We start from the raw sequence: 24,931 nt of genomic DNA on the forward strand, positions 1-24,931 counted from the left end.
CGCCTGACAGAGTCTTTTATTACACATGTGTAGTGGGTTCAAGGAGAGTGGAGACGACTTGTAGAGGCAACACGTTTATTTACAACACCGGTAACAATAGCAGTCTTAACACAAAAGGCAGCGGACCCTTAACCTCCTGCCTGGGGAGGTACGGCCTCTGGGCTAGTGTGCCCTATCATTGGGACCACGGGCTCTCTCTCCTCCGGCTAAGGGTGATCTAGGTGGGGCTATACTGACCCGACCCAGCCAAGGTACGGGTCCCGACCACTGGCCCACTCGGTCCCGGCCCTTACAAGGACGTCGGGCCCGGGGGTTCCCAGGGTCTCACCACTGGCCCACTCGGTCCCGGCCCTTACAAGGGCAGCGGGTCTAGGGGTTCCCAGGGTCCTAGGCTAGCTGGTCTTAGGACTGGCCGCGGACTCGTCCAGAGGTCCGGCTTTTATACACCTCCCCATGTGTGTCCGCCCCTAGCCACGCCTCCCTTCCAGAGAGTTCCAGGGGGGGTCTTGGGGGATCCTAGAACACCCCGCAGCCCCCCCCCCCTACTTTGGGGCTGGGGAATGTAGCGACCCTCATGCCGGTCCAAGTTACTACCCCTGGTGGGCTCTGTCTGCTACTGCAGGTAAGTACACGTAGCCCATTTACAGCGGTACACATAGAAACACATTCCTGCGGAGGGAGCTGGTAGGAACGTTGGGTTGCTCGGTCAATGGCCAGGGTCAACGGCAGCGTGGTGTATTCCGCAAATATGCCCGACTGTGAGGACGGGCACAAGCCGGCGTGAGTAGGTTAAATGTTGAGTTTTATAAGGGCAACACGGGGTGACCAGCCCCTCCCCACCCAGCCCCACCCCTCCCATCACCCACCCAGCCCCACGCTCCCCGCTCAGCCCCTCCCCACCCAGCCCCTCCCCACCCTTCTCACCCAGCCCCTCCCCACCCTCTCCACCCAGCCCGACCCCTCCCAATTTTGGATGCACGACGGACGGACACAATAATCCCTTTTGGGCTGGTGGAACCAGGTGGTTCCTACCAGTATAATGTAATACTGTATTATAGAATCGTGATGTTTGATTGCGATCAATTTCGTTTCTTCAAATGAGTGAACTTGAGAATAGGTTTTCCCCTTGAACTGAAAGGTTTCAGTTTGGTGTTTTAACATCTTAACACCTGTTTTGTTGCCAGAAAAAAAGTGGAAAAACATATTCTCATATTTTGGTACTGGCAAAGGAGGTCCCATAATGAGTGAACTTGGTACCAAAGTGGAAAATGATTTTGCCACCGACGAGAGTTGTTTGTGTTCCACTGACAACGCAGTATCACCAAATAATCCGAATAACAAACACACGTTGATTATACGCCTCCTATATTTGACTCTCACACATTTCTTTTTTTTTTACATCCCATCAGCCACGCGGCCTTATTATGGGAGTGTTTTTTTTCATCAGCGCAATGATTTAATCCAAGACAACTCCGGACCCGTTTCAACATTCAATGTCTCATCAGCAAGGTCAGGCTCGCTTCCATCGATGCTGGTAAACTGCCAGATAGAAGACAAGCTCTATGATTTTGGGGCCGTCCATAAACGACGTCACGCGATTTTGGACGATTTTTGCCCCCCCCCCCCCCCCATCGTCACGCGGCGTCACAAAAAGTCAGACCCCCCCCCTCAAATATGACGTCACAAAGCTCTGCCCCCCCCCACAAAATAAAACATGCTTCAAATCGCTTTAAACGATTGTCATTGTAGTGCGTATTTAATGTGGCGCTGCATTTATATAAAAAAAAGTCTAATTAAGTAGAACGTGTTGTCTATATTTATTTAAAGTTGCGCATTTTGATGTGACGTCACATTTCTCACCCCTCCCCCCCTCGTCACACATCGTCACAAATGCCTGACCCCCCCCCCCCACCCCGGGGGGGGGGGGGCAGAGCTTTGTGACGTCATATTTGAGGGGGGTCTGACTTTTTGTGACGCCGTGTGACGACGAGGGGGGGAGGTCAAAAATCGTCCAAAATAGCGTAACGTCATTTATGGACGGCCCCTATCACGCAAATAATCTAAATTATTGCACATGTAAATCAATGTTAAATCACGTAGAGGCACGTGTAAAGATGATCGCCCTTTGCCAACACACTGCTGGGTGGTGGCCTTCCCCCGCGCCATTGCGGGTCCTGATGGTTACTTCACCATACTTCACCACGCTGGTCAGTGCGAGCTCGCGAAGGTGGGGGACGCGTGAACGCGGATGAACGCGGGAGCTAAAGCCTGGCAGGATCAGCGAAAAATGTTGGTGCACTGCCCTCTGCTGCCCATCACGTAGCGTAGTCCAAAAAACTGCTATGCCATGGTGATCCAAGCTTGCTTCCAAGATTTGACGTGATATGGCGCGCATTCCGGGTGAATGTTAAGGTAATTTTACACCTGGTACGCTGTGTATATATCGCCACTGGGGAGACAAAGGCGGTCGGGCGTGGTGCTGGCCACCCACCCCCCTCGTGTGCCCTTACGGCCTTCTAAGGTTTGCGCTAGCAGCATTTCCCCCAATAGTCCTGTTAAGGCTACACGAGGGATCTTTTTCCTTGCTTTGTACGACCTTCGAAGAAGCTTATTCTTAGGTTTTTTTCGGTAAAGTCACGTAGGTAAAACATTAAAATTAATAAAAAATAATTTTAATGTTTTACCTACGTGACTTTACCGAAAAAACCTAAGAATATGAATCCTTGCAGTCACGAAAGCTTCAAATCTAGAATTTGAAGAAGCTGTTTGGCTGCATAACCCAAATACAACTTTAAAACCTGATCCCACAGACGATGTAATTACATACCTGGACAAATGGGTGGGTTACGCCCGTCACTGTCACCACTGAAAAAGACAAAATACAGTGCAGCACCTTCTTCTTTTGCTCCGTCAGATAATAATGTAATACTACAAATAACAACTTCAACTTGTAACGCGCACAGCATTCGCTCGCTCTCCAACAGAGGGAACGACTCGGGTGCGAGTAGGAACCGCAGACAAGGTGGGAAGGCGGCAACAGCAGCCACACCAAATATTCCCACCCCCCAAAGTTCTGCAGTCCTCGATATATTATTCTAAAAGATCTTACCAGCCAATCATTTACTGTCTAACACGTACGCTTTCGCGACCAACATCATCCATAATACAGGTTTTTTTGGGGGGGGGGGGGGGGAGTTAGATCGCGTAAATATGTCTGTTTACACGTGAGTGGAAATCAGAGCGCCCGGAGAAAAACCCCGCGTGCAAGGGGGAAACACTCTATCCCATACCGATGGAACAGGTGAGCCAGGTTATGGGCGCCGCTGCGTCCTTGGGAAGGAAGCTCAACAACATTTGTGTGATCCACCAACGCTCGCCTCCCTCCACAATTGCGGAATTATAGGCGTGCGACGCAACCGTCGAAACTGATCGCGGGCCACACAATGACCCGCCCTCTTGCATCATTAAACGAGAAGCATTTGAGATATTGACCGGGCCACTTCGGCCCTACTCCCGGCCATATGAATGATGGCAGAGTCTTGACTGTGGTGTGGCGTAGCGTGTCTCGGAAGGGTGCTAAATTGCCTAGCAACACAGTCACACACGAACCGTTCGCCCAGGGCGAGGGGATGGTCTGAACTCATTTCACACATTCACGCACACACATATGTTGGCAGAACCCGTTCAGAATCAGAATTTTTATTTATACTAAAGGAATCCGATGAGCTACAGCGTTCTTTTTCACAGGTGTCGAGTAAGTGGGCGGGTCAGAACGTTACAGCAGAAAACAATACACAACACGATAATAGGAGTGCAAAGTATAGGAAAGGTAAACACATCGGAAGTAGAACTTTAGTTCACCAGGTTCAGAGCGCACCAATGCGCCGCCGCACCAAATATTCAACGTGAGTTTAAAAAGGACTGCGTTGACAGAGTTGCAAAAATAGTATTAATCACCTAACCACAATGATGATTAGCATCGCTTCAATTACCCGCACTGACCGGTGGTGCGGTGAATGGTCAAACAACTCTCATGGCCGACACGACGTGGAGAGGGCACTTATTCAGCAGTGGAGAGATTATGGCTGGTTATTATGACAATGACGAATGCATTGTTTTAACTCTGGTCGAGTTTAAGAAGCAATGCATATGTAGTGGCTTTTGGCTGCATCGCTGTGCAACAGAGCCGAATTTCTCACTGACCGTAATGAATCAAGTTACGCGTGACCAATAGCCACTGCCGGACTTAATTGCAGCCGGAGGCTGTCCTAGGGCAGAGCTCCGTAAAATATTCCCCCTTCCCCGCTGCCGGAGGAATTTTTGATTTTTTTTTTACCCTGGCCACAGCTGTAGCGAGGGGCATACTGCACATACAAAAGTATATTTTCCGGGTCGCAGAGCTGAGTGAAATAAATCCCTGACTGTTGCATGGCAGAGAAAGAGAGATGGGTGGGGTGGGGTGGGAGCTCTGTGCTTGACTCGGATGGGTGGAGTCGCCACCCGGACCAGCCCAAACCAACCCAGCCCAGTTTTTTTTTGTTCCCTGCGCTCTCGGCAACGACTAAAGCGCATTAATAATGAAATAAAACACTACACAAACTCTGTTTCCCCGCATGACGTATATCCTGCACGGAGCAAAGCGCACTCACAACCACAGGCAACATCGCGATCATAATCACAATCACACGTTGACAGCTTATAAGCTAGCTAGACAGCCAAGCTTGGCTAACTCATTCACCACAACACACTAACAGGCTGCTACGGGGGACTCGAGAAGTTTTCGTAGAAGATGGCATTCTTCTCGACAGACAACCTAGGTGCCGGCGGTCGAGGGGGGGACGCGTCCGCTCAGCAGAATCCCGCGGCCGTGTTTGGACCCCAGGAGCCCGGGGCCTTCAGCAACAGCGCCATCAGGAACAGGGGTGCCTTCGTGTGCCAGACGAAGCACAAGGCTTTCGCGGAGCTGAAGAGGGAGTGCCTGGCGAAGGGTGCCCTCTTTGAGGACGCGGAGTTCCCGGCCACGGACTCATCCCTGGGTCCGTCCTTCTCCGGACAACGACACCAGTGGAAGCGACCGCAGGTAAAAATGCATTTTCACAATGATATTCATCACGATAATCCATCATCATCATCATCATCAAATATCATCATCAGTGAGATATTGCCGTGGTGTGATGGAAAGTTAGCACACTGGACTTGCAATCCAGAGGTGTGGCCGGTCAGATTTCGGTCGATGTCCCGGTGCGCTGGTTGAAATAAATTATAAGTTTTGTTTAAATTCCACCCGCTGCATCATTCATCAGTGAATTAAACAAGGTGCGTAAGTGTACACCATTATCATCATACCCAAGATACGAACACTCAGTGCGTTATCACCATCGGTGTGTTATGGCCTTAAAAGTTTTCAATAGCACAGCGACCATGTGCGTGTCGGCGTGACGCTACCGTTGAGAGAGTCACCCTCATCAACATGATGTCGGGAAGGAGTAAGAACACTGTTGCAGATGATCCTCCTGTCATCGCCATCATTAACATCATCATCTTGTCAGAAGTAATGGCACCGTAGAAGGAAGCTCCATCGTCAAGATGAAACAAAAGTGTTGTACTGAAGAGTGTATCTCATCATCCGCGATTGAATTACAAAAAGGTAAACATTGAACCGTATTAGTACACACATTCGCATCACTGTCAGGCGTAATAGCACGATCATAGAGTGCATACTCATAATCGTCACGACTGTACTCTGAAATTCTTCAACGGCCACCAGCAAGCCCTCATCCAGCAGTGGAAGCGCTTAGAAAGTGTTCAAAAGTAGTTAAATGATCCGTCGGTTGATTGAATGGCATGTACACGCTTCACAAAGTCTCAATTCATAACCGCAGTGCCCGTCACACCGAGGCTCAAAGAATGATCATGACACTTTCACTGTCACTTGTAAATCCAGATTCCTGAACGTGTGCTTGTGTTGCATAAGCAGCTCACTTCTGATTCGATTTAAAGCTTTCGTGACTGCAGGGATTCGTCTTCTTGGTTCCTTCGGTAAAGTCACGTAGAAGGGAAATAATAAAATAAGAAAAATTAAACATAATAAAATAAAAATTCTCACGACGTTTCGGCCACAACACAAGCAGCCATTCTCAGGTGAAGAAACAGAGCTGTCGGAAAGACAGCGTCCCCCCAATGAGGGTAGATTGACCAGCTGTCGGAAAGACAGCGTCCCAGACAGCGACCCTCATTGGAGACAGCTCTGTATCTTCACCTGAGGACGGCTGCTTGTGTTGTGGCTGAAACGTCGTGATAATTTTTATTTTATTATGTTTTATTATTTCATTATTTCCCTTCTACGTGACTTTACCGAAAGAACCAAGAAGACAGCTCACTTCTGATTATGAACCAGGTCGCAAATATTTAGACAAATGTCCGTTTCTGTCGCACATTACCAACCTCATCACACCATCATCATCAGCCATGGTCGATCTACCGCGAGATGAAGCCGCCACCACACCTCATGATCCTGCGATGTAATAATCCGCCTCGCCACCTGCACATTAACGGATTTCATTGTTCGATCCCATCGACGGATGTCCTTCCTCACGCGTGTTCCATTCCTTGGCCGCCATACCGTCACGATTCCTTCACCACTGCCCGCCCGCAATCCCCTTCTGGAGACTGTGCCTAGCCCAAGCCTTGCTTAGTGCCTCCGGCTTAGCACGGTTGGCTACGTACGGTGCGAAAGAAGTTCAACATACGTACACACATAATGCTGCCGAGATCGGATTATATTGTCTAATCCAGTGATCCTCACCAATTTTCAGTGATTGGGGGGGGGGGGGCACTTTCGCCGATAAGACATCATCAGTGTGAGGGCCGGCACACCGCCTGCAAGGTGGTGGTGTTGTCACTCGTTGTGTGCTGTCGGGGGCCCGCAGGTCAGGGGCCGCATAAAAGGCCACCAGGGGCCACACAATAGGCCAACAACATGTTCCTATTTCGATTTAAAGCTTTCGTGACTGCAGGGATTCATCTTCTTGGTTCTTTCGGTAAAGTCACGTAGAATGGAAATAATAAAATGATAAAAATAAAACATAATAAAATAATTCTCACGACGTTTCGGCCACAACGCAAGCAGCCGTCCTCAGGTGAAGAATAGGTCTGTCGAGAAGACAGAGTCTGAATGAAACAACCCCAGGCTACGTGACTTTACCGAAAGAACCAAGAAGAACATGCTCCTATTATATCTTTCAATAGGAACAACTTTTTTTAAAGTTCATTAGCCAATAGGCATTCCGGCCCACGTAGTATTTTTTGTTTTACGAAATGATTAGCTGGTTAAACAATTTCGTGATACTGACCTTGGCGAGAGGTGCATAAGGACATATAACCAACACTCAACACATTTGTCAAAATCACTGCCCTAAGAGAAAATATATTTTAAAAAATAGATAAAATGTCGGGCAACGTCTCTTCTCCATAGCACAGCAATGATTCGCTTAGGGTGCACGTTAAGGCATGGAGGGGGGAGGGAGGTTGTCTGAATTCCAAGACAAGCATTTTACGCACAACGCTGTTAATTTAAAAAAACACACACACACGACAGCTGATTTTGAAGTCTAACATGAACACAGCACGGTGAGAACAGAGCGAGCAGACTAATCATCAGCCATGGTCAATCCACTGCTGGATGAAGGCTTCGCCAAGCCGGGCGGTGGTGGTGCACGCCCGTAATCAAGCACCGTGGAGGCGAGGGTTTCGTGGATCACACACACATGTCGCAGAAACTCCCTTCCCGTGCGTGTCGATGGAGGAGGCGTAGCCCTTGCTCGCTGGGAGAAAGTGTTACAGCTCGGTCCAGACTCCCACCTGTTCCGTCTGTATGGGATGGAGTGTTTCATCCCCTTCCACGCGCGCGGTTTTCTCCCGGCGCTCTGATTTCCACTCACATGCAAACAGCCATTAATTAAATTTCGATTTAAAGCTTTCGTGACTGCAGGGATTCATCTTCTTGGTTCTTTCGGTAAAGTCACGTAGTTGCTCCGTCGAGCAATCATTCCTGGCCAGGTCGCCTCTGCAAAAGAGCTGCATAGCTCAGTGGGCCTGGAAACTGGTAACATTAAGAGGTTATATCGGTAAAGTCACGTAGAAGGGAAATAATAAAATAATACAAATTAAACATAGTAAAATAATTCTCACGACGTTTCGGCACAGGTCTGTCGGAAAGACAGGTCTGTCTTCTCGTCAGACCTGTTCTCCACCTGAGGGACGTCTGCTTGCGTTGTGGCCGAAACGTCGTGAGAATAATTTTATTATGTTTTATTTTTATTATTTTATTATTTCCATTCTACGTGACTTTACCGAAAGAACCAAGAAGATGAGCCATTGATTACTCTTTGGTTCTTTCGGTAAAGTAACGTAGAAATAAAAGAAATAATAGAATACGACGTTTCGATTGCAACACAAGCCATTGATTGGTTGATAACATATTTATATATAGAGAACAGCGAGGTCACCGCCTGGCTGCCTTCCGGCTTGTCTGTGCTTCCTCGGCGATTTCGAGACGCAGTTTTGAGTGAATGACGCTTTGTTAAACTAAACATTATAAAACACGAGGCCGCAGTCACCGCTCACGCAACTACGGTTAAGTATTGCAACCTCTGATTTTCTAAATTTCGTGTGCTATTGAACCCGCGTATTCATCGCATCACCTATCGGTGTACTTTGCCGATAAATAATCAAGTTGCACATAATGGACGTGCAACAACTGACCACCCCCAAATATTGAATCGATTGTCACAATTAGTATTTGTTGTATATACTGTTAGAGCAATGGCGTCACGTGCCTCACCCCTCTAGCCACCAGAGGCCGTTGTATTGACCGACAAAAAATCGATTGTTCAATCGAATCGTCACCATCATACGTAAATGATATAGAGGAATTTAGTAATATGCTAAATTCCTCTGTTGATATGCAAATTCCTTTGTCAAGGCGCCCTTCCTCCCCTAACCCAGCTTAAATATACGCTGTCAAACTTGGTGGTGTTCATTCAGACGCTGTCTTTCCGACAGACCTGTTCTTCACCTGAGGACGGCTGCTTGCGTTGTGGCCGAAACGTCGTGAGAATTGTATTTTATTATGTTTTATTATTATTATTGTATTATTTCCCTTTACGTGACTTTACCGAAAGAACCAAGAAGATGAATCCCTGCAGTCACGAAAGCTTTAAATCGAGATATAGAGGAAATTATTGTTATATACTCCCTACTGTGTACACATGTGTACCGGGAACACACAGACCCATGTAAGAGAACACTAGAGTGTGTGTTGAAGTGGGCACAGCAATACATCTCAAGCCACGACGCTAGTTCGTGTTGTTGCTCCCCACGGAAGGCAGATCGAATTCAGAAATCCCTCGACGCAGTCTTAAGGGTAGCACAGTAGTGGCAGTGGTTAAACGCATCGTGCCATGAAACCGGTTACCCGAGTTCCATTGGCAACCACAGCCAATGTCCGATGTCCTGGGATTAGGGGCCGTCCATAAATGACATCACGCACCGGGGGGGGGGGGGTCAGACATTTGTGACGATGTGTGACGAGCGGGGGGGGGGGTTGAGAAATGTGACGTCACATCCAAATGCGCAACTTTAAATAAATATAAACACGTTCTACTTAATTAAATAGACTTTTTAATCAATGTTTTCTCCTACAACATCAGCGTGCAGCGCTACAATGACAATAGTTTAAAGCGATTAGAAGCATGTTTTATTTATTTTGGGGGGGGGGGGCAGAGCTTTGTGACGTCATATTTGAGGGGGGGTCTGACTTTTTGTGACGCCGTGTGACGATGGGGGGGGGGGGGTCAAAAATCGTCCAAAATCGCGTGACGTCATTTATGGACGGCCCCTTACCACTTCAACAACCCGCACCGGTCAGCGCGGTCAGGTTATGGGGGAAAACAACTCCATGTGCATCATGGGGATGCCTTCATCCAGCAGTGGATCGGCAAAGTGCTGTCACAGATTCACTTTCGCACGTTTGATTAGCGTCAACGGTCCTCTTGGCCTGCGTCCCGACACACTGCAAGATGCCGCTTGCCCAGAGCCGCAAGACGCCACTTGCCGTGGAACTGCCACGAAGCTGACAACGCCCTGTCCATGTCAACCCACGCCTCTGACAATGCAGTGTCCGCGCTGTGTAGCGGCATGCCTGAGTAGAGGCCAACGTTCCGTTGAGAAAGCGGAGTGAGACAATTTAAATGTAACGAACGCCACTGTACGCTCCCATTATTTGCGTTGCGTGCTTGAATGGGGAATCGTGCGAACATTTATTTGTTTATTTACCAGCTAATGCCCCACTGAGCTATACGGCTCTTTTGCAGAAGCGGCCTGGGCACAAATGATAGCACAACGAAGTGGCTTATCACGTGGGAATTGATCGCAGCCGAATACTCGGACCTACAATCAGCACGGTTTGTTACATACAGAAGTTCAACATTCGTACATACTATATACATACTCCCCCTTAACTTGTATTTAAGAACTTGCATCTTGGAATCCCTGCCTCACTTGATACAGCAAATCTGGCTGTGACGGTCCCACCTGATGACGGAGACTTGTGTTGCCTCCGAAACGTCGTGATTTTTATTATTATTAATTTAAATTTTATTTTTTACCTACGCGACTTTACCGAAAAAACTAAGAGTATGAATCCTTGCAGTCACGAAAGCTTCAAATATAGAATTCATACATACTCTAAACGCACCGTTTCTAATTTCCATCATGGTGCTGTTCGTAAGAGGCGGCCGTGGAGTTATTGGTGACCACAATGGAATTCTAATGCAAAGGTCCCCGGTTCGATTTTGTTCTCCAGGCACTGGCAGTTGAAACAATGGGGAATTTGCTTAAATCCTCACCGCCGCATCTGTCCATCCAACTGTGCGCTGGGGTAAAGTGTGGGCAACTCCCATCTTTTACAAGACGATCGACCACAACGTGGAACAGGTGGCCAAAATGCTATCGAGGGCAGGCGTGAGCAAGCAAAATAACAAGAAGAGCTATTTTCTTCGAAGTCGGTTAAAAAAAACCCTACATATTTCGAGAGCTGCAACGCGTGTGAATACAACGGGACGGTACTTAATGAATACCGTCAAGCCATGTGTTTTTGTAATCACTATTCTGAGAGCAGCACACGCACAATGATTTGTAATGCCGCACTATAAATAATTTTCGGGCTTTTAGACATTCGCGTTTATCGAAAATAATTATAAAGGAATTTATTTTATACCTACGTGACTTTACCGAAAGAACCAAAGAGCATGGGATCCCTGCAGTCACGAAAACTTCAAATCTAGAATAATTAGGAGGGTTGTTTTTTTTCACGGTGTAATTATAGTGTCGGGAGAGCCTCGAAGCGCATTCGTCTCCGGAGCCGCAGGTAGCCGACCTCTGACCTCCTTCTGACGGTGGGGTAGAGTGACGGGCTTCTTGAGAGCTGCCTGTAGTGGAAGCTCTTGTTTTTAAATCCTTTATATTAAGTTCTACTTGCTTGCTTGCTTGCGCGCTTACGACCGTGCAAATCTTTCGGTCGTTTTTAACCCACTTCCCGTGATCCAATCGAGCTGACATTTTGCACACAGACTCGTTGTGCGTGACAATTTATTTTCTTGAAATTTTTTTTCCCATAACTTTACACTTTTTAGGGAAAAAAATGTATATTTAATTACCAATTGCTTAATGGTGGCAGGCAATCATCTGACCCATAGGTGGCAGCCATCTCAAGCCAGAGGACGAGAGGACTCTAGCCGCCACGCATATAAAGGATTTATAGTGAAAAACTTTATTTTTACGGGTTCATTTTTTGCCGGCCAGCAGTGGGTTGAGCGAGAAAATGTGCAGGGCTGCACCTTTACACCTTGCACTGTTTGCAGGAGATCGTTCAAAACCCGGAGTTCATCGTGGACGGTGCCACAAGAACGGACATTAAACAGGGCGCTCTGGGTAAGGCACGCGGCAGAAGATGAAATTGTAACATCGTGTGCGTGTGTGTGAGCTGAATGGGGCGTGGTAGTGTATCGGTTAGCGCTCTGCGCTGCGAACCCAGCGACCCGAGTTTGACTCCCACCACTAGTGACAATTATCTGAACTGGTCGTGGGGCTCCCCTACATCGATTCAGCCTCAAATGAGTACTCGGTGTGGTGTGTTAGCATCGCCGCTAGGGAGACAAAAGCGGGCGAGCGTGGTGCTGGCGACCCACCCCTCTTTGCCCAAAAGTCTGCTAAGACTACACGGGAGGTATTTTCCTTTATCCCATATAACAAATGAACACTCATTACAACTAGGATAATGACAATGTATGTGTGTGTGTGCGTGTCCTTTGGGATGGTATCTGCAAGCCATCTCAGTTCGCCCATAACACCTGGGGCTGTTCCTTGACCTCCTGTCAGCGAATCTTTGATGCTTCACATGGCCTCGATTTTGTACCGAGATTTATTTTGAGTGTCATTGCATGTCACGAGCACAACCATCACCACCACCACCACATAGTCCATGTTTCATTTGTCGCTACCACCTGAGTTTGCATCACTTTCGTGGCCCCACATTTCCTTACGTGGCCGATAACTAACAGTGAATTGATTTCACAACCATTTTAAAAGAATGGGGCCTGTCAGGTAATTAACTCTTATTGGCCATATAAATACATCGATACTGCTAAAGCTTTGCAGCCGTAGGTGGTACCAATTTCTGCACTGGCCCACGGAGCAGGCAGCGCAGCGTCAGGAATGCACTGTTGCTCTAACAAGCTCGGGGCAAGTGGGACCGAGGCTGAGTGCATCTCACACCCCCCCACAACCCCCCTGCCACCTGCGTCTCGACTGAACCGACCGCTCTGAATTCCGCGCGGTTCACCAGGTGACTGTTGGCTGCTGGCTGCCATCGCGTCACTGACACTCAACGATCAACTGCTGGCGAAGGTGGTGCCTCCGGGCCAGAACTTCAGGGATGGCTACGCTGGAATATTCCACTTCCAGGCAAGTCTCTCATTATACACAAGGAGATCCATTTAGAGATAATAAAAAGTCAATAAGTGATGTATGTGTATCATTACACCTCCTTTCCCAGTACCAAAATATAATAATAGGGGTTTTCCCCTTTTTTCTGGCAACAAAACTGAAACTTTTTTTACAAGGATTCATGTCTGCATTAACCACAATACTTGCAGGCGTTTTGGCGTCCTCTGCATTTTGACTGCAAGTATTGTGGTTAATGCAGACATGAATCCTTGTAAAAAGGTTTCAGTTTTGTTGCCAGAAAAAGGGGAAAAAACATATTATTATGATGTATGTGTATTTATGAAAACCCCTATTATGTATGTGTATTTATGTATATTGTGGGGAGCGGTAGTGTATCGGTTACTGCTCTGTGCTAAAAACCTAGCGACCCGACTTTAATTCCCGCTCACGGCCAACATCAGTGGCAATTATCTATACCGGTCCTGGGTAGACTCAGCCTCAAATGAGTACCTGGTGCAGTGTGTAAACATCACCACTGCGGAGACAAAGGCGGCCGAACGTGGTGCTGGCCAACCACCCTCTTCATAGGTGCTCGCTAACAGAACTCGTCCCAACAGTCTGTTAAGGCTATACCAGGGATCTTTGTCTTTGTAGGGAGCGGTAGTGCAAAGGTTAGCACACTGCTCTATGAACCCGGCAGCCCGAGTTCAATTCCTGCTCATGGCCAACATCAGTGACGATTATCCGAACCGATCATGGGAAGTCGACACAGCCTCAAATGAGTACCTGGTGCGATGTGTAACCATTGTCATTGTGGAGACAAAGGCGGTCGGGCGTGGTGCTGTCCACCTAACCCCTCATGTGCCCTGCCAGCCTTCATAGGTGCTTGCTAACAACATTTGCCCCGACAGTTTCTTCAGGCTAAACGGGGGCCTCTTTGTCTTCGTGTGTGCAAAAGTTCTGGCACTTTGGCGAGTGGATGGACGTCTTCATCGATGACCGACTTCCAACGAAGAACGGGCAGCTCGTGTTCGTGCACTCGGCCGACAAGCGCGAGTTCTGGAGCGCGCTGCTCGAGAAGGCGTACTCCAAGTGAGGATCATCATCATGAGCATCTCCACGAGCCTTGATCTGTCGACTTCTGAATGAGGGTCTCCTCCTCACACTGCCAGCATCCCTCGTGGTCCTGGGATGCCATAATTCACCTCTCTTTCTACATGTCAGCTGATCTCATTGCTCCATCTCCGCGGCGGTTGCACTGGGGCGTGTTTGCTTGTTTGGCTGCCACTCTCATCATCTCCCCTTATTGCCACGATGTGCCATACCCAAGCAAACTTATTTTAATAAAAAAATCAATGTGATGTCTCCAACTTCTATGTATGCGTTTTTGGTTTTTCTGTGCCTCAGTCTAACTCCAGGCACACGCCTCTCCATGCTTCTTTGCACCATTTGCAACTTCGGTAAAAAAAAATGTGCAAGTGGCAATGTTTTCGATCCGATCCATATGGCATAGCACGCCACAGGAGATACGTAGATCTTTACTCATGACGAGCAAACAGTACGCGAGCTTGGGCAGGACACGTTGGTGTAAGGGATGATGGCCAAGACTAGCGATGGAGTGGAAGCCAAAGGAACACTCCTAAGCAGATATCCGCCGTGGAGACAGAGATAAAATCGACGCAACGCGCTTAGACGGACCGCTGCATCGCAGGACCTCGAGCAATGCCGTCGGCTTGTGGAGGACTTCATCCAGCGGTGGATTAAACCTGGCTCGTGTCCACCGCGCGGCACACAGGCTCAACGGCTCTTATGAGGCGCTCAAGGGCGGCAGCATTGCGGAGGCCATGGAGGACTTCACGGGGGGCGTGTACGAGCTGCTCGACCTGAAGACCGCTCCGCCAGACCTGTTCCGCATCATGTGCAAGGCGCGGCAGAAGGGCTCCATGATGGGGTGCTCCATCGACGTGCGTGGAACTCCAACCCTGACCCTGGAGCAGACTCCAACATCCAACTCTGACCCTGACCTAGATTCCAACCCTGGCTACAATTTTATCCCTGATCCAAACTCCAACCCTGATCCAAACTTCAACTCCCAACTCTGACCCTGACCCCAATTCCAACCCTGGCTCTTACCCTGACCCAAACTCCAACTTCAAACTCCCAACTCTGACCTTGACCCCAATTCCAACCCTGGCTCTAACCCTGACCCAAACTCCAACTCCCAACTCTGACTCTGACCCCGATTCCAACCCTGGCTCTAGCCTGAACTCCAAACCTAACTCCAACTGTGAGCCTAAACCAATATCAACTCTAAACCTGACCATAACCCCAGCTCTAACCCACCTCTCACCCGACCTTTATTCTACCTCACAATAATAACAATGGTGATTATTTGAATGATAAATAAGGGTCTTCGGTAAAGCTGTTATCTTAAAAAAACGACGATTATGATAATGATGTGATACACTGTACGATAGAGTATATCACATCATCTTGTTGTCCTTTCCCCGCACCTCTGATTAGCACATTCGGCTACATATGGTGCGAAAGAAGTTTCAACATACATACATTACCTTGACTATATACTGATGATGATATGTACACTGGGACGATGAGCGCCGTGCTGTATGGCCATCGTGACGGTTGAGGTGGTTGTTTCTGTCCAACTGTAGCGTCTAAACATGGTGGGTCTCCTGCTGCCTCCCCCCCCCCCCCCCCCCCGCAGGTGACGAATGCCTCCGAGTCTGAGGCGCGGACGTCAAATGGTCTCGTGAAGGGCCACGCGTATTCCATCACGGGGGTCGATGAGGTCAGAGCACAAAGCAACGTTACTCGTCTGTGGCTCCGGGAAAGCCCTCGCCGAGTCTCAAGGCTTTTTCTTTTTTTGAACGAGGGTCCTGCATTCGGACCAATTCCATATTTAAATGAGGGATCTGGTGGTAATTTCGCTTCACGTGGCAGGAAGCCAGAATGCCTGGGAAAAAAACCCGCCCTGAGTGCGAGGGGATAACACAGTCGCGTTTACGAACCTACTTGCTGTACTGCCACACGCTGATCGCAATCGCAGCCCAGTGGGTTTAAAAAATGTCAGAGCGCATTAAAATGAGCTCCGCCTGACGCACCGACCCTGCCTTGAATCTGCATGGCTTAGACGTGCGCACCACCACGTCCTGCGCAGTGGTAACGCACCGAGCCATGAACCCGGCGACTTGAGTTTGAGAAGGGAGATGTAGGGTGGTGAGGAGGTGGGGGGCGGGGGCAAAGAGAGAGCAACACGGGAGAGAGCAGAGCAACACGGTGGCACAGCAGGGGAAAACAAAACAGCCGGAGCCCAGCAACAGCAACAAACAACAATAAACAACAACAAACAACAGCATCCCAGGCACAGCCGAGGCAGCCAGGACAGCATCAAAGCTTCCCAGGGCTTTCACAGGGTGGCATTTTTATAGGCATTATAGATTTAAATATGTTGTTATTGAATACTGGGTGCCAGCCTCCAATGTAATGTATTCTTTACAGGGCCTACTATACACAGTCAAGGAGATGCTACTATGGTGCGAAGGTTCATGCGCTGGACCTGCAATTCACAGGTCACCCGTTCAATAGCCTCTGTCCACCAGGCGTACATCATGAATAAATATCTCCACCAGACAAAAAAGGTCAATAGCAGGGTGCGTGTGTTGGGGTAAAGTGTGGCAGGGACGTGCGGTCAGGGGAGGCAGGGGAGGCAGAGCCTCACCTGTCATACTCCAATGAAAATAGCTGTTACGAAAAGTAAAAAAAAGGAATAATCAAATCAAATAAATAGTAAGATTTTTCCAGTGATCTGTGTTATAAATGTCATTTCTGTACGATTACAATCATTTTTATAGTCAAAATCGCCAAATTTGCGGAGCTCGGGGGCAAATATAGGAAGAGACGAGAGGTGAGGCAGCGACGAGCTCAGCCTCCCCTCTGATTGCGCAACCCCTCAGTAACTGGATGGAGTGTGGGCAATAAGCACGTGCCTGTTACTATTTCAGTATGTCATCAATGTAATGTTTGTAGACCCCTTCATTTCATGTCCTCGCCTTCCATACTCCAGGTAACTTATTTCACATATGTGTATAAGATATTTAGGCTCGCTGGTCTCGTCATGAAACTGCAATGAAAAAGCACCAGGTGAGGCAGCTATCACATCTGCCTCACCGAGGGGGATGTGTCTAACACGCCCCCCTCAGTGAGGACACGCCCCCTCCGTGAGGATACGCCCCCCCCCTCCATGAGGCCACGCCCCTTCAGTGTGTGAATCTGGCTCTGACACTAGCCAGTGCCTCCCCAGCCATTGACCTCACCGCACGTCCCTGAAGTGTGGCTACCCCAACCTCTTCCAAAGACGTCCGGACAGCATGCAGGAGTAGGCCAGATACCTGGGGGCGCTTCCACCGCCAGCAGTGACGCTGAGCAAGACATTGCAGGGCTGCGCCTTTACCACGTACGCAGTTAACCCCGTCAAGGTGTGCGCGTGCAGGTGAACTACCGTGGCCAGAAGGTGAAGCTGCTCCGTATCCGCAACCCTTGGGGCGAGGTGGAGTGGAACGGTGCCTGGAGCGACCAGTGAGGATGCATTTTTTTAAAACTCTTATTTTGTCCTTCCCCCACCCCCCGATTTATCCCAAGTAAATTCTGATCAAGCCAGTGATAACTCAAGAGGATCAGGAAAAAAAATGACAAAAGCGATGACGTTAAAATATATTTTTTTCTCCGTACATTTTATTTCAGCAGGAAGGGCCCAATACGCTGTTAGGTTCTATTTCGTGGGTGTCATGCTATTGAAAAACTAATTGCAACGATGGATCAAAGAGAAGTCAGGGCAAAAACAACTGCGTTAGAAAATAAATCGGAAACAGTGCATGAACGTCATCTATGTTGAATCAAGTATATTTCCAGTCACAAAAGTTGACTGGGAAAAAATACTTAGACAAACCGTTCATAGTCAAATAAACATGGTCTTAGACTGTGTAACTAATTCATCCCTATCGTCTTAATTGTAGAGGCCAGTGTTCTTCATTGGAAGGCCCCGCGGGCCACTGGCGTCCCCTGGTGACCTTTAGTGCACCCCCTGACGTGCGGCCCCCAACAATACACAACGAGTGAAAACACCTCCCATCGTCATCGTGCTGCGATCAAACCCCAATGGTTTCCAATGTGTGGCGGCCCTCACACTGATGATGTCATATCGGCGCAAGTGGCCCCCATCTGAGAATGAGTGAAGAAAAACTGGTATAGGCCATCTCATTTGTATCCGTGGCCTCCGATGATCCTGTCACGTTTCCACTGCTTCGTTTGTACTATCGTCTCATCTGTCTTGTTTGCACATCTTATTCGTTTCGTCAAGTACGTACATTGAACTTCTTTCGCGCTGTACGTAGCCAACCGTGCTAATTGGAGGTACGGACGATGGACAACAAACTAAACAACACAAAACAGTTCTAAAGAAATTAGTATTTGCTAATCATTCTCACGGTTCGTGTAAACCATTTACTGTTACGCATTACATTTGACATCTATTTTAATCGATGAATCGATGCTTCCCATAACATGCTGCCGCCAACGAGTAAGCACGCCTGACCACTCGACCGTCTGTTAAACCGGATCCGCCTGTCGGTCAGCGCTTTCCAACCGTCTGCCAAGCCGGTTGATCGGTACAAATGGTCAAAATCTCAATAACATCTCCATAAAATGCTATCCTAATAGACGACGTTTCTGGCTATGGCCCTACTTCATTGTAGAGAGATTAGGCCCAATGCCTGAGATGTCACTGATGATAGTTTTAGACTGTAGGACCACAGTGCTACTGACGAATGTGTTAGTTGTTGTTATTTGCGCTTGTGCACCACTGCCAACGTAGAAGCATGACAATATTGTTTCGCTTCAGTGCGGTCGTCAGCTGGTCTGTTCACCAGTCAGCCAGAAATCCTGTCGACGAGCCAGTCACAAGCGTCTTAACAATTCACATCATCCGGAATTCAATTAATTGTCACAATTCAGGGTCATCATTGAATTGCAGAAAAAAAAATTGTACACTGTCACTGACTATTTTCTACCTTGTCTAGTACATCAATTTAATTGGTTTCATTATCATAAAAGTAACATCTATGAGACCCTTTTTTGCCAGTATCAAGATGATGGAAACAATAGGCTTCATCCTTTCGAGCAAGAAGTCAGGCGTTGACATGTTGAAACACCAACTAGACACCCATCATCATCTTGATAATTGCAACAAAAAAAGGGTTCCATAGATATAACTGCTCAAACGGAGCTATTGATGCTTTGATATTTTTGCATTGCCCTTGTGATGTTCGCTTTTGGCGCACTTTGGTCTCACGCTGGTGAGACGACGCCATAAAGGAGGCTGCCTCTAGTGTAGGCCGTAACATTTCAAAGACAACGCGTATATTATTATTAAAACACGTTTGTTTCCATGCTTTTACCACAAGCATGATTGTGCACTCAATGCAGACTTGACGCCGAAAATCAACAGTTGCCTAAAAGTGTGCGTAAATATTGATCCTTACACGTGTGCCAATGGCTGTCGATGTACTCAGTGCCCCGGAGTGGAAGGCCCTGGATCAGGGAGAGAGGAACCGGCTGCAGCAAGTGATGGCGGAGGATGGAGAGTTCTGGTAGGGAGGCATTTGATCCTTTTGGCGTGCAATATTGTGGATTATCGGATAAATATAAATGTTTTACTCTTTACCGTTGTGCGAATATCTCTCCAATGTGGTTTCAGTTTTCGGACCACGTGCTGGGAGTTATTCAGTTCGGAAACGATTCAGTTCGGGAACAATTCGGTTCGGGAACAATTTGGTTCTCAGAGAAGCTCCTAGCCCGTGGAATGAAACGTCAGACATAGCACCCAACAACGAGCAGTATGACCTGAAAAAGCTTCGGAGAGATACGCAGTGCGATCGTGAACAACCTAAGCAGTAGTTTGGGAAACATCATTGCTCTACTCCCTCTTTTGTTTCATCCTCCACGTTTCCCTCTCCTCGTTTCATTTTTCCGTTCCTGAATTCAACGCGCTACTTTATTTCTACCTGGGCCAATTGCCCACACAAAACGACAACGACAATCACAACAAACGCGACGGCTGCAGGATGTCGTTCGACGACTTCATGCGGTATTTCACGAAGATGGAGATCTGTAACCTGACCCCGGACCGTGTGGAGCGCGAAGGCGACCCGCGCTACTGGACCGTCACGGTGCACGATGGTCGCTGGCTCAAGGGCTGCACCGCCGGCGGCTGCCGCAACTTCCCCGGTACTTCCCGTCGACGAGTTTGCATCCAGGTTACACCTTCGAAGCTACCCCCTCCAACACCCCCCCTCCCTCCTCGTCCGCCCCCAGTTTCCGTGCATTACCCTACCAGTAGAGGAGGCTTCGGCACGTGTCGTGACGGGTACTGCAAGCTCCGACCATGTCCGTCCGGTGCTCGCTGAGCTGCATTAGCTTCCGGTTGCTGAACGAATACGTTATAAGGTAGCACTCATTACACACAAAGTGCTTGCCACAAATGGACCACAATACCTTGCTGAGCACAAACCATCACCATGCGAACTCTGGTCATCCTCGCAGTGGATTTTGGCTCACCATCGAACAAAGAGGGTCACTGCATAGCTCTCTTTCAGATGCGCTTCTGCGGCCATCTGGAACGCTCTTGCTTCCGATATTAGGAAGCCACTGGAGCTATGCACTTTTGAATCATCTAGATTGAAAACTCATTTCTTTAGAACTGCTTCCCGCTCATGACCAACAACAGTGGCGAATATTTGAACCGGTCCCTTGCCTGCCCTGGGTCGACCCAACTTTAGATGAGCACCTGGTCCAGTGACAAAGGCCACCGGGCGTGGTGCTGGCCACTCGCCACCACCGCATGTGGTGCGCCATCTTTTTTTTCAACTCAACCCGAGCTCGGTACGTAGCACCGATCACAGAATAAGAAGGGGGTGGGAGGGGGGGGGCAAAGATTCCACGAACAAAAGTCTGAGATCGGCTCACCCAGGTGGGGGCTTCTAGCGGAGGAGTGAAAGTTGTGCGGTGCCATCCTCCTTAATAGGTGCTCGCTAACAACACTTACCCCAAGGTTGAGGCCAACGTTGGCATGTGGTTGAAATCAGAATCAGAAGTTTATAACCTGAGTAAATTACGCAAGGAGCTATACGGCTCTTTTTCAAGGGTGACTGGGCCAGCAGACAGACATGGCAGCAGGAGTTTATGAAGAAGATATATTAGGACCGAAGCAGAAATATTTCTCCACAACTCTGACTCTCCGCCTGATGATGCTGGTTGTAATTACTGGTGAAACGTCGTACTCGAATTGTGAATGTTGTGGGTTAACTTTCAAAAACACCGGTGTGCTGAATTCGAATTGGCATGTTTTGTTCACGTGACAAACCTTACTAATCGGCTGTGTCGGGTGGTGGCGGGGTTAACGATACATTTCTATTTACGCGATCTAACCCAAATACCTGTATTATAGATAAGATATAAAATATTTTAAAAAAATATATAAAGTGAATAAATACTCTTTGGTTCTTTCGGTAAAGTCACGTAGGTATAAAATAAAATAAATCACGACGATTCGGGCGCAACACAAGTGTCCATCATCAGGTGGGAAAGCATGGTCTGCTGCTGAGGCAGACTGTTTTAAAAGGTTTGATGACGGACGCTTGTGTTGCGCCTGAAACGTCGTGATTTATTTTATTTTATACCTACGTGACTTTACCGAAAGAACCAAAGATTATGGATTCCTGCAGTCACGAAAGCTTCAAATCAAAGTGAATAAAACCAAATGACCGTACAAAACAATTGCGTACATTCGCATTCGTATTGTTTCGACGTCGATGATGTCTGCTTAAAGGAGCGCAGTGGAACCGTTGGCCCGCCATTCAATGTTCTTGTGAATCGGACCCACAGAGACGTTCTGGACCAACCCGCAGTTCCGCCTCAAGCTGCACAACGAGGACGACGAGGCGGACGAGACCGGCAGCAAGGCCTGCTCCTTCATCGTGGCGCTCATGCAGAAGAACATGCGCAAGCAGCAGCGCAACATGCTCACCATGGGCTACGCCATCTACAAGGCATGCCGAACACGAATAAAAGCCCACAGTTTCGATTTAAAGCTTTCGTGACTGCAGGGATTCATCTTCTTGGTTCTTTCGGTAAAGTCACGTAGAAGGGAAATAATAAAATAATAAAAATTTAATATAATAAAATAATTCTCACAACGTTTCGGCCACAACGCAAGCAGCCGTCCTCCGGTGAAGAACAGGTCTGTCGGAAAGACAGACCTGTCTTTCCGACAGACCTGTGCCGAAACGTCGTGAGAATTATTTTATATGTTTTATTTGTATTATTTCATTATTTCCTTTCTACGTGACTTTACCAAAAGAACCAAGAAGAAAAAAGCCCACAGCTTTTAATGTTACCAGTTTCCAGGCCCACTGAGCTATGCAAGCTCTTTTGCAGAGGTGACCTGGCCAGGAATGATTGCTCGATGAAGCAACTATCATAATCGCACCTCCGATTGGCACGGTTGACTGTGTATGCTGCCAACAGAAGTTCAACACACATACACATAAGTGTGGAAATTTACAGCGGCCAAATAATCTGAGTGCGTGTTTCTAAACACGAAGGGATAAATCCACATGATCACGGGGAGAACATGCAAACTCCAAATATGCATGCGTCAGAATTGGGATTGAACCCATGACCTCCTGTATACCAGGCGAGGCAGGTAACATCTTGCCACCGTGGCTATGACTGCTGCCACCGCCGGCTGCCCTAGGCCAATGCGTGATTGTCTGTGACGAGGGACGAAATTATAAATATTACAATGGTCAACACACTTTTTCTGGCATAAGGTATTCCAACGGTTTCAAGGTAATTTTGGGGTGCCGATTCCAAATCTGGCTTCAGTTTTTGTCTATCACATCAGGTTTTTGAGATATCAAATATTGCATTTTCAATCAAAACTGCAGAAGAAAAATATTAAATAAATGTGGATATCTACATAAAATGATATTATAAACACACTATCCTAAAAATACAGCACCATATTTTAACACTAAAGCAGTCACTGACTCGCAACAACTGTTAATCATAAGTGACAGAGTTAATTTCGGGTAAAATCAATGAAAATGGGGTATGCCGATAGCATAAAAATGAGATGTGATAGAGCAAATCTGAGATTTGGAATCAGCACCCTGAAATTAGTCTAAAACAGCTGCAAAAGTCCAGGCCAGAAAAAAATGTATTTTTTTTGTTGACCAGTGTTATTTAAGGAGAAGAATAATAACAGGTTATATAGCAGCACCTTTCATAAAATGTTAACGCTTTTTACATCAATGATATTGGGGGTGAGGGGGAGGGGTAATAAGTGTCTGAATAAAAATAAAAATGCTTTCTTAATGCGAAATGTCATTAATCCGAAGATGCAGACCGAGATAGTTGAGATCCGTTATTAGACACTGCAGTACCCTGGGAAAGATAACAACAATTTTTAACAAAATAACCCTCTCGTAACTTAGATACCACGGTCATCATTATCATCATGACAGCTTCTATCTTTATCAGCATCTCGGAGATCAGTGCTGGGTATATCTGGTTCACGATTTATGATCCCGGCACACCACATCCAGTATACCTTTCTCTATGGTTGTGACTATCGGTGGCATGCTACCTATTCCGGTCTGCTAGCAAACCTGGAAGATATTCGCTGACAAATGTAAACTCTGTCAGGAGTTCTTCTTGGAGCAAAACGACCCATGACAGTCATCGTCATCACGGACGGCAGAGTGGCACATCGGTAACACAGCAAGAAGGGCCTGAGTTCAATTCCCAACTCGGGTGCCTTTCTGTGTGAAGTTGGTATGTCCTCCCACTGCTTTGCAGAGTGTGAGAGTGAGTGAGTGTGTGGAGTTTGTATAGTGTTTGTGCCCTACGAGAGGAGCGCCAGGCTGCTAAAATGCAGCAAGTTGGCACAGTAGGGGCTACAGCTGGTGCATCTAACAGTCATCTCAGTCAGCCAATCCATGGCACCTGGCTCTGTCCCGAGTCCTCCTGTCAGCGAGCCTTCAACACTTCACGTGGCCACAAAGTGCACCTAGCCTGGCACAGGCGCCGTGGTGACGTCACCGTCACTGAGTGGCGAATGGCGGGTATTGGTATTGGAGGTAGTACGGTCTCCCCGTGTTCTGTATGGAGTTTCCTCCGGGTTCCTCTTATAAGTTATAAAACACATACCATATAGCATAACAATGCAACACACGGCAGCAAAATCACGCCTTCCTGTGACAAATTTGGTAGGGCCCCTGCTGAGACTCAGTGAGGCTTTTCCTTCGTAAACATGAATAATAAAAATCATCGTCGTCTCTCTCTGATGTCTATACAGATTCCCGATCAGACGGGCCCGATGCCCAAGGAGTTCTTCCTCTACAACGCCTCCAAGGCGCGCAGCCCGTCGTTCATCAACCTGCGCGAGGTGTCGCAGCGCTTCCGCCTGCCGGCGGGCGAGTACGTCATCGTGCCCTCCACCTTCGAGCCGCACCAGGAGGCCGACTTCCTCGTCCGCGTCTTCGCCGAGAAGCCCAACCGCTCCAAGTGCGTCGCGAGCGTGTGGCGACGCACGCTGGCACCTCGCGCCCCTTGCTGGAGAGAGAGAGGAGAGAGAGAGGAGAGCTGATATGAGCTACCCGTCGGAGGCCGTCGGACTGCGAGAAGGGCTGCGTGCAGAACGAGAGAGAGCGAGAGAGTGAGCGAGAGAGTGACCGAGAGAGTGAGCGAGAGAGTGAGAGAGTGAGCGAGAGAGTGAGCGAGAGAGTGAGAGAGTGAGCGAGCGAGAGAGTGAGCGAGAGAGTGAGCGAGAGAGTGAGCGAGAGGTGGG

The 24,931-nt window shown here is 48.1% G+C and overlaps 1 protein-coding gene across 1 annotated transcript in view; it reads left to right on the plus strand.

The window, feature by feature from the left end:
* The first annotated feature begins 4,565 nt into the window (after positions 1-4,565).
* The window catches only part of LOC133341426 (calpain-9-like), a 32,829-nt gene continuing 12,463 nt past the window's right edge, over positions 4,566-24,931 (plus strand). The window contains exons 1-11 of the mRNA XM_061550048.1: positions 4,566-5,080; positions 11,922-11,991; positions 12,905-13,023; positions 13,964-14,097; positions 14,801-14,969; positions 15,731-15,814; positions 17,516-17,601; positions 19,593-19,670; positions 20,144-20,307; positions 21,964-22,127; positions 24,440-24,648. Of these exons, the coding sequence (XP_061406032.1) occupies positions 4,790-5,080; positions 11,922-11,991; positions 12,905-13,023; positions 13,964-14,097; positions 14,801-14,969; positions 15,731-15,814; positions 17,516-17,601; positions 19,593-19,670; positions 20,144-20,307; positions 21,964-22,127; positions 24,440-24,648 (1,568 nt within the window). The 5' untranslated portion in view covers positions 4,566-4,789. The remainder of the gene's footprint in view (positions 5,081-11,921; positions 11,992-12,904; positions 13,024-13,963; positions 14,098-14,800; positions 14,970-15,730; positions 15,815-17,515; positions 17,602-19,592; positions 19,671-20,143; positions 20,308-21,963; positions 22,128-24,439; positions 24,649-24,931) is intronic.

The sequence above is a fragment of the Lethenteron reissneri genome, chromosome 11, assembly GCF_015708825.2.
Source record: "Lethenteron reissneri isolate LAM-NWPU_2019-01 chromosome 11, ASM1570882v1, whole genome shotgun sequence".
NCBI classification, from domain to species: Eukaryota; Metazoa; Chordata; class Hyperoartia; order Petromyzontiformes; family Petromyzontidae; genus Lethenteron; species Lethenteron reissneri.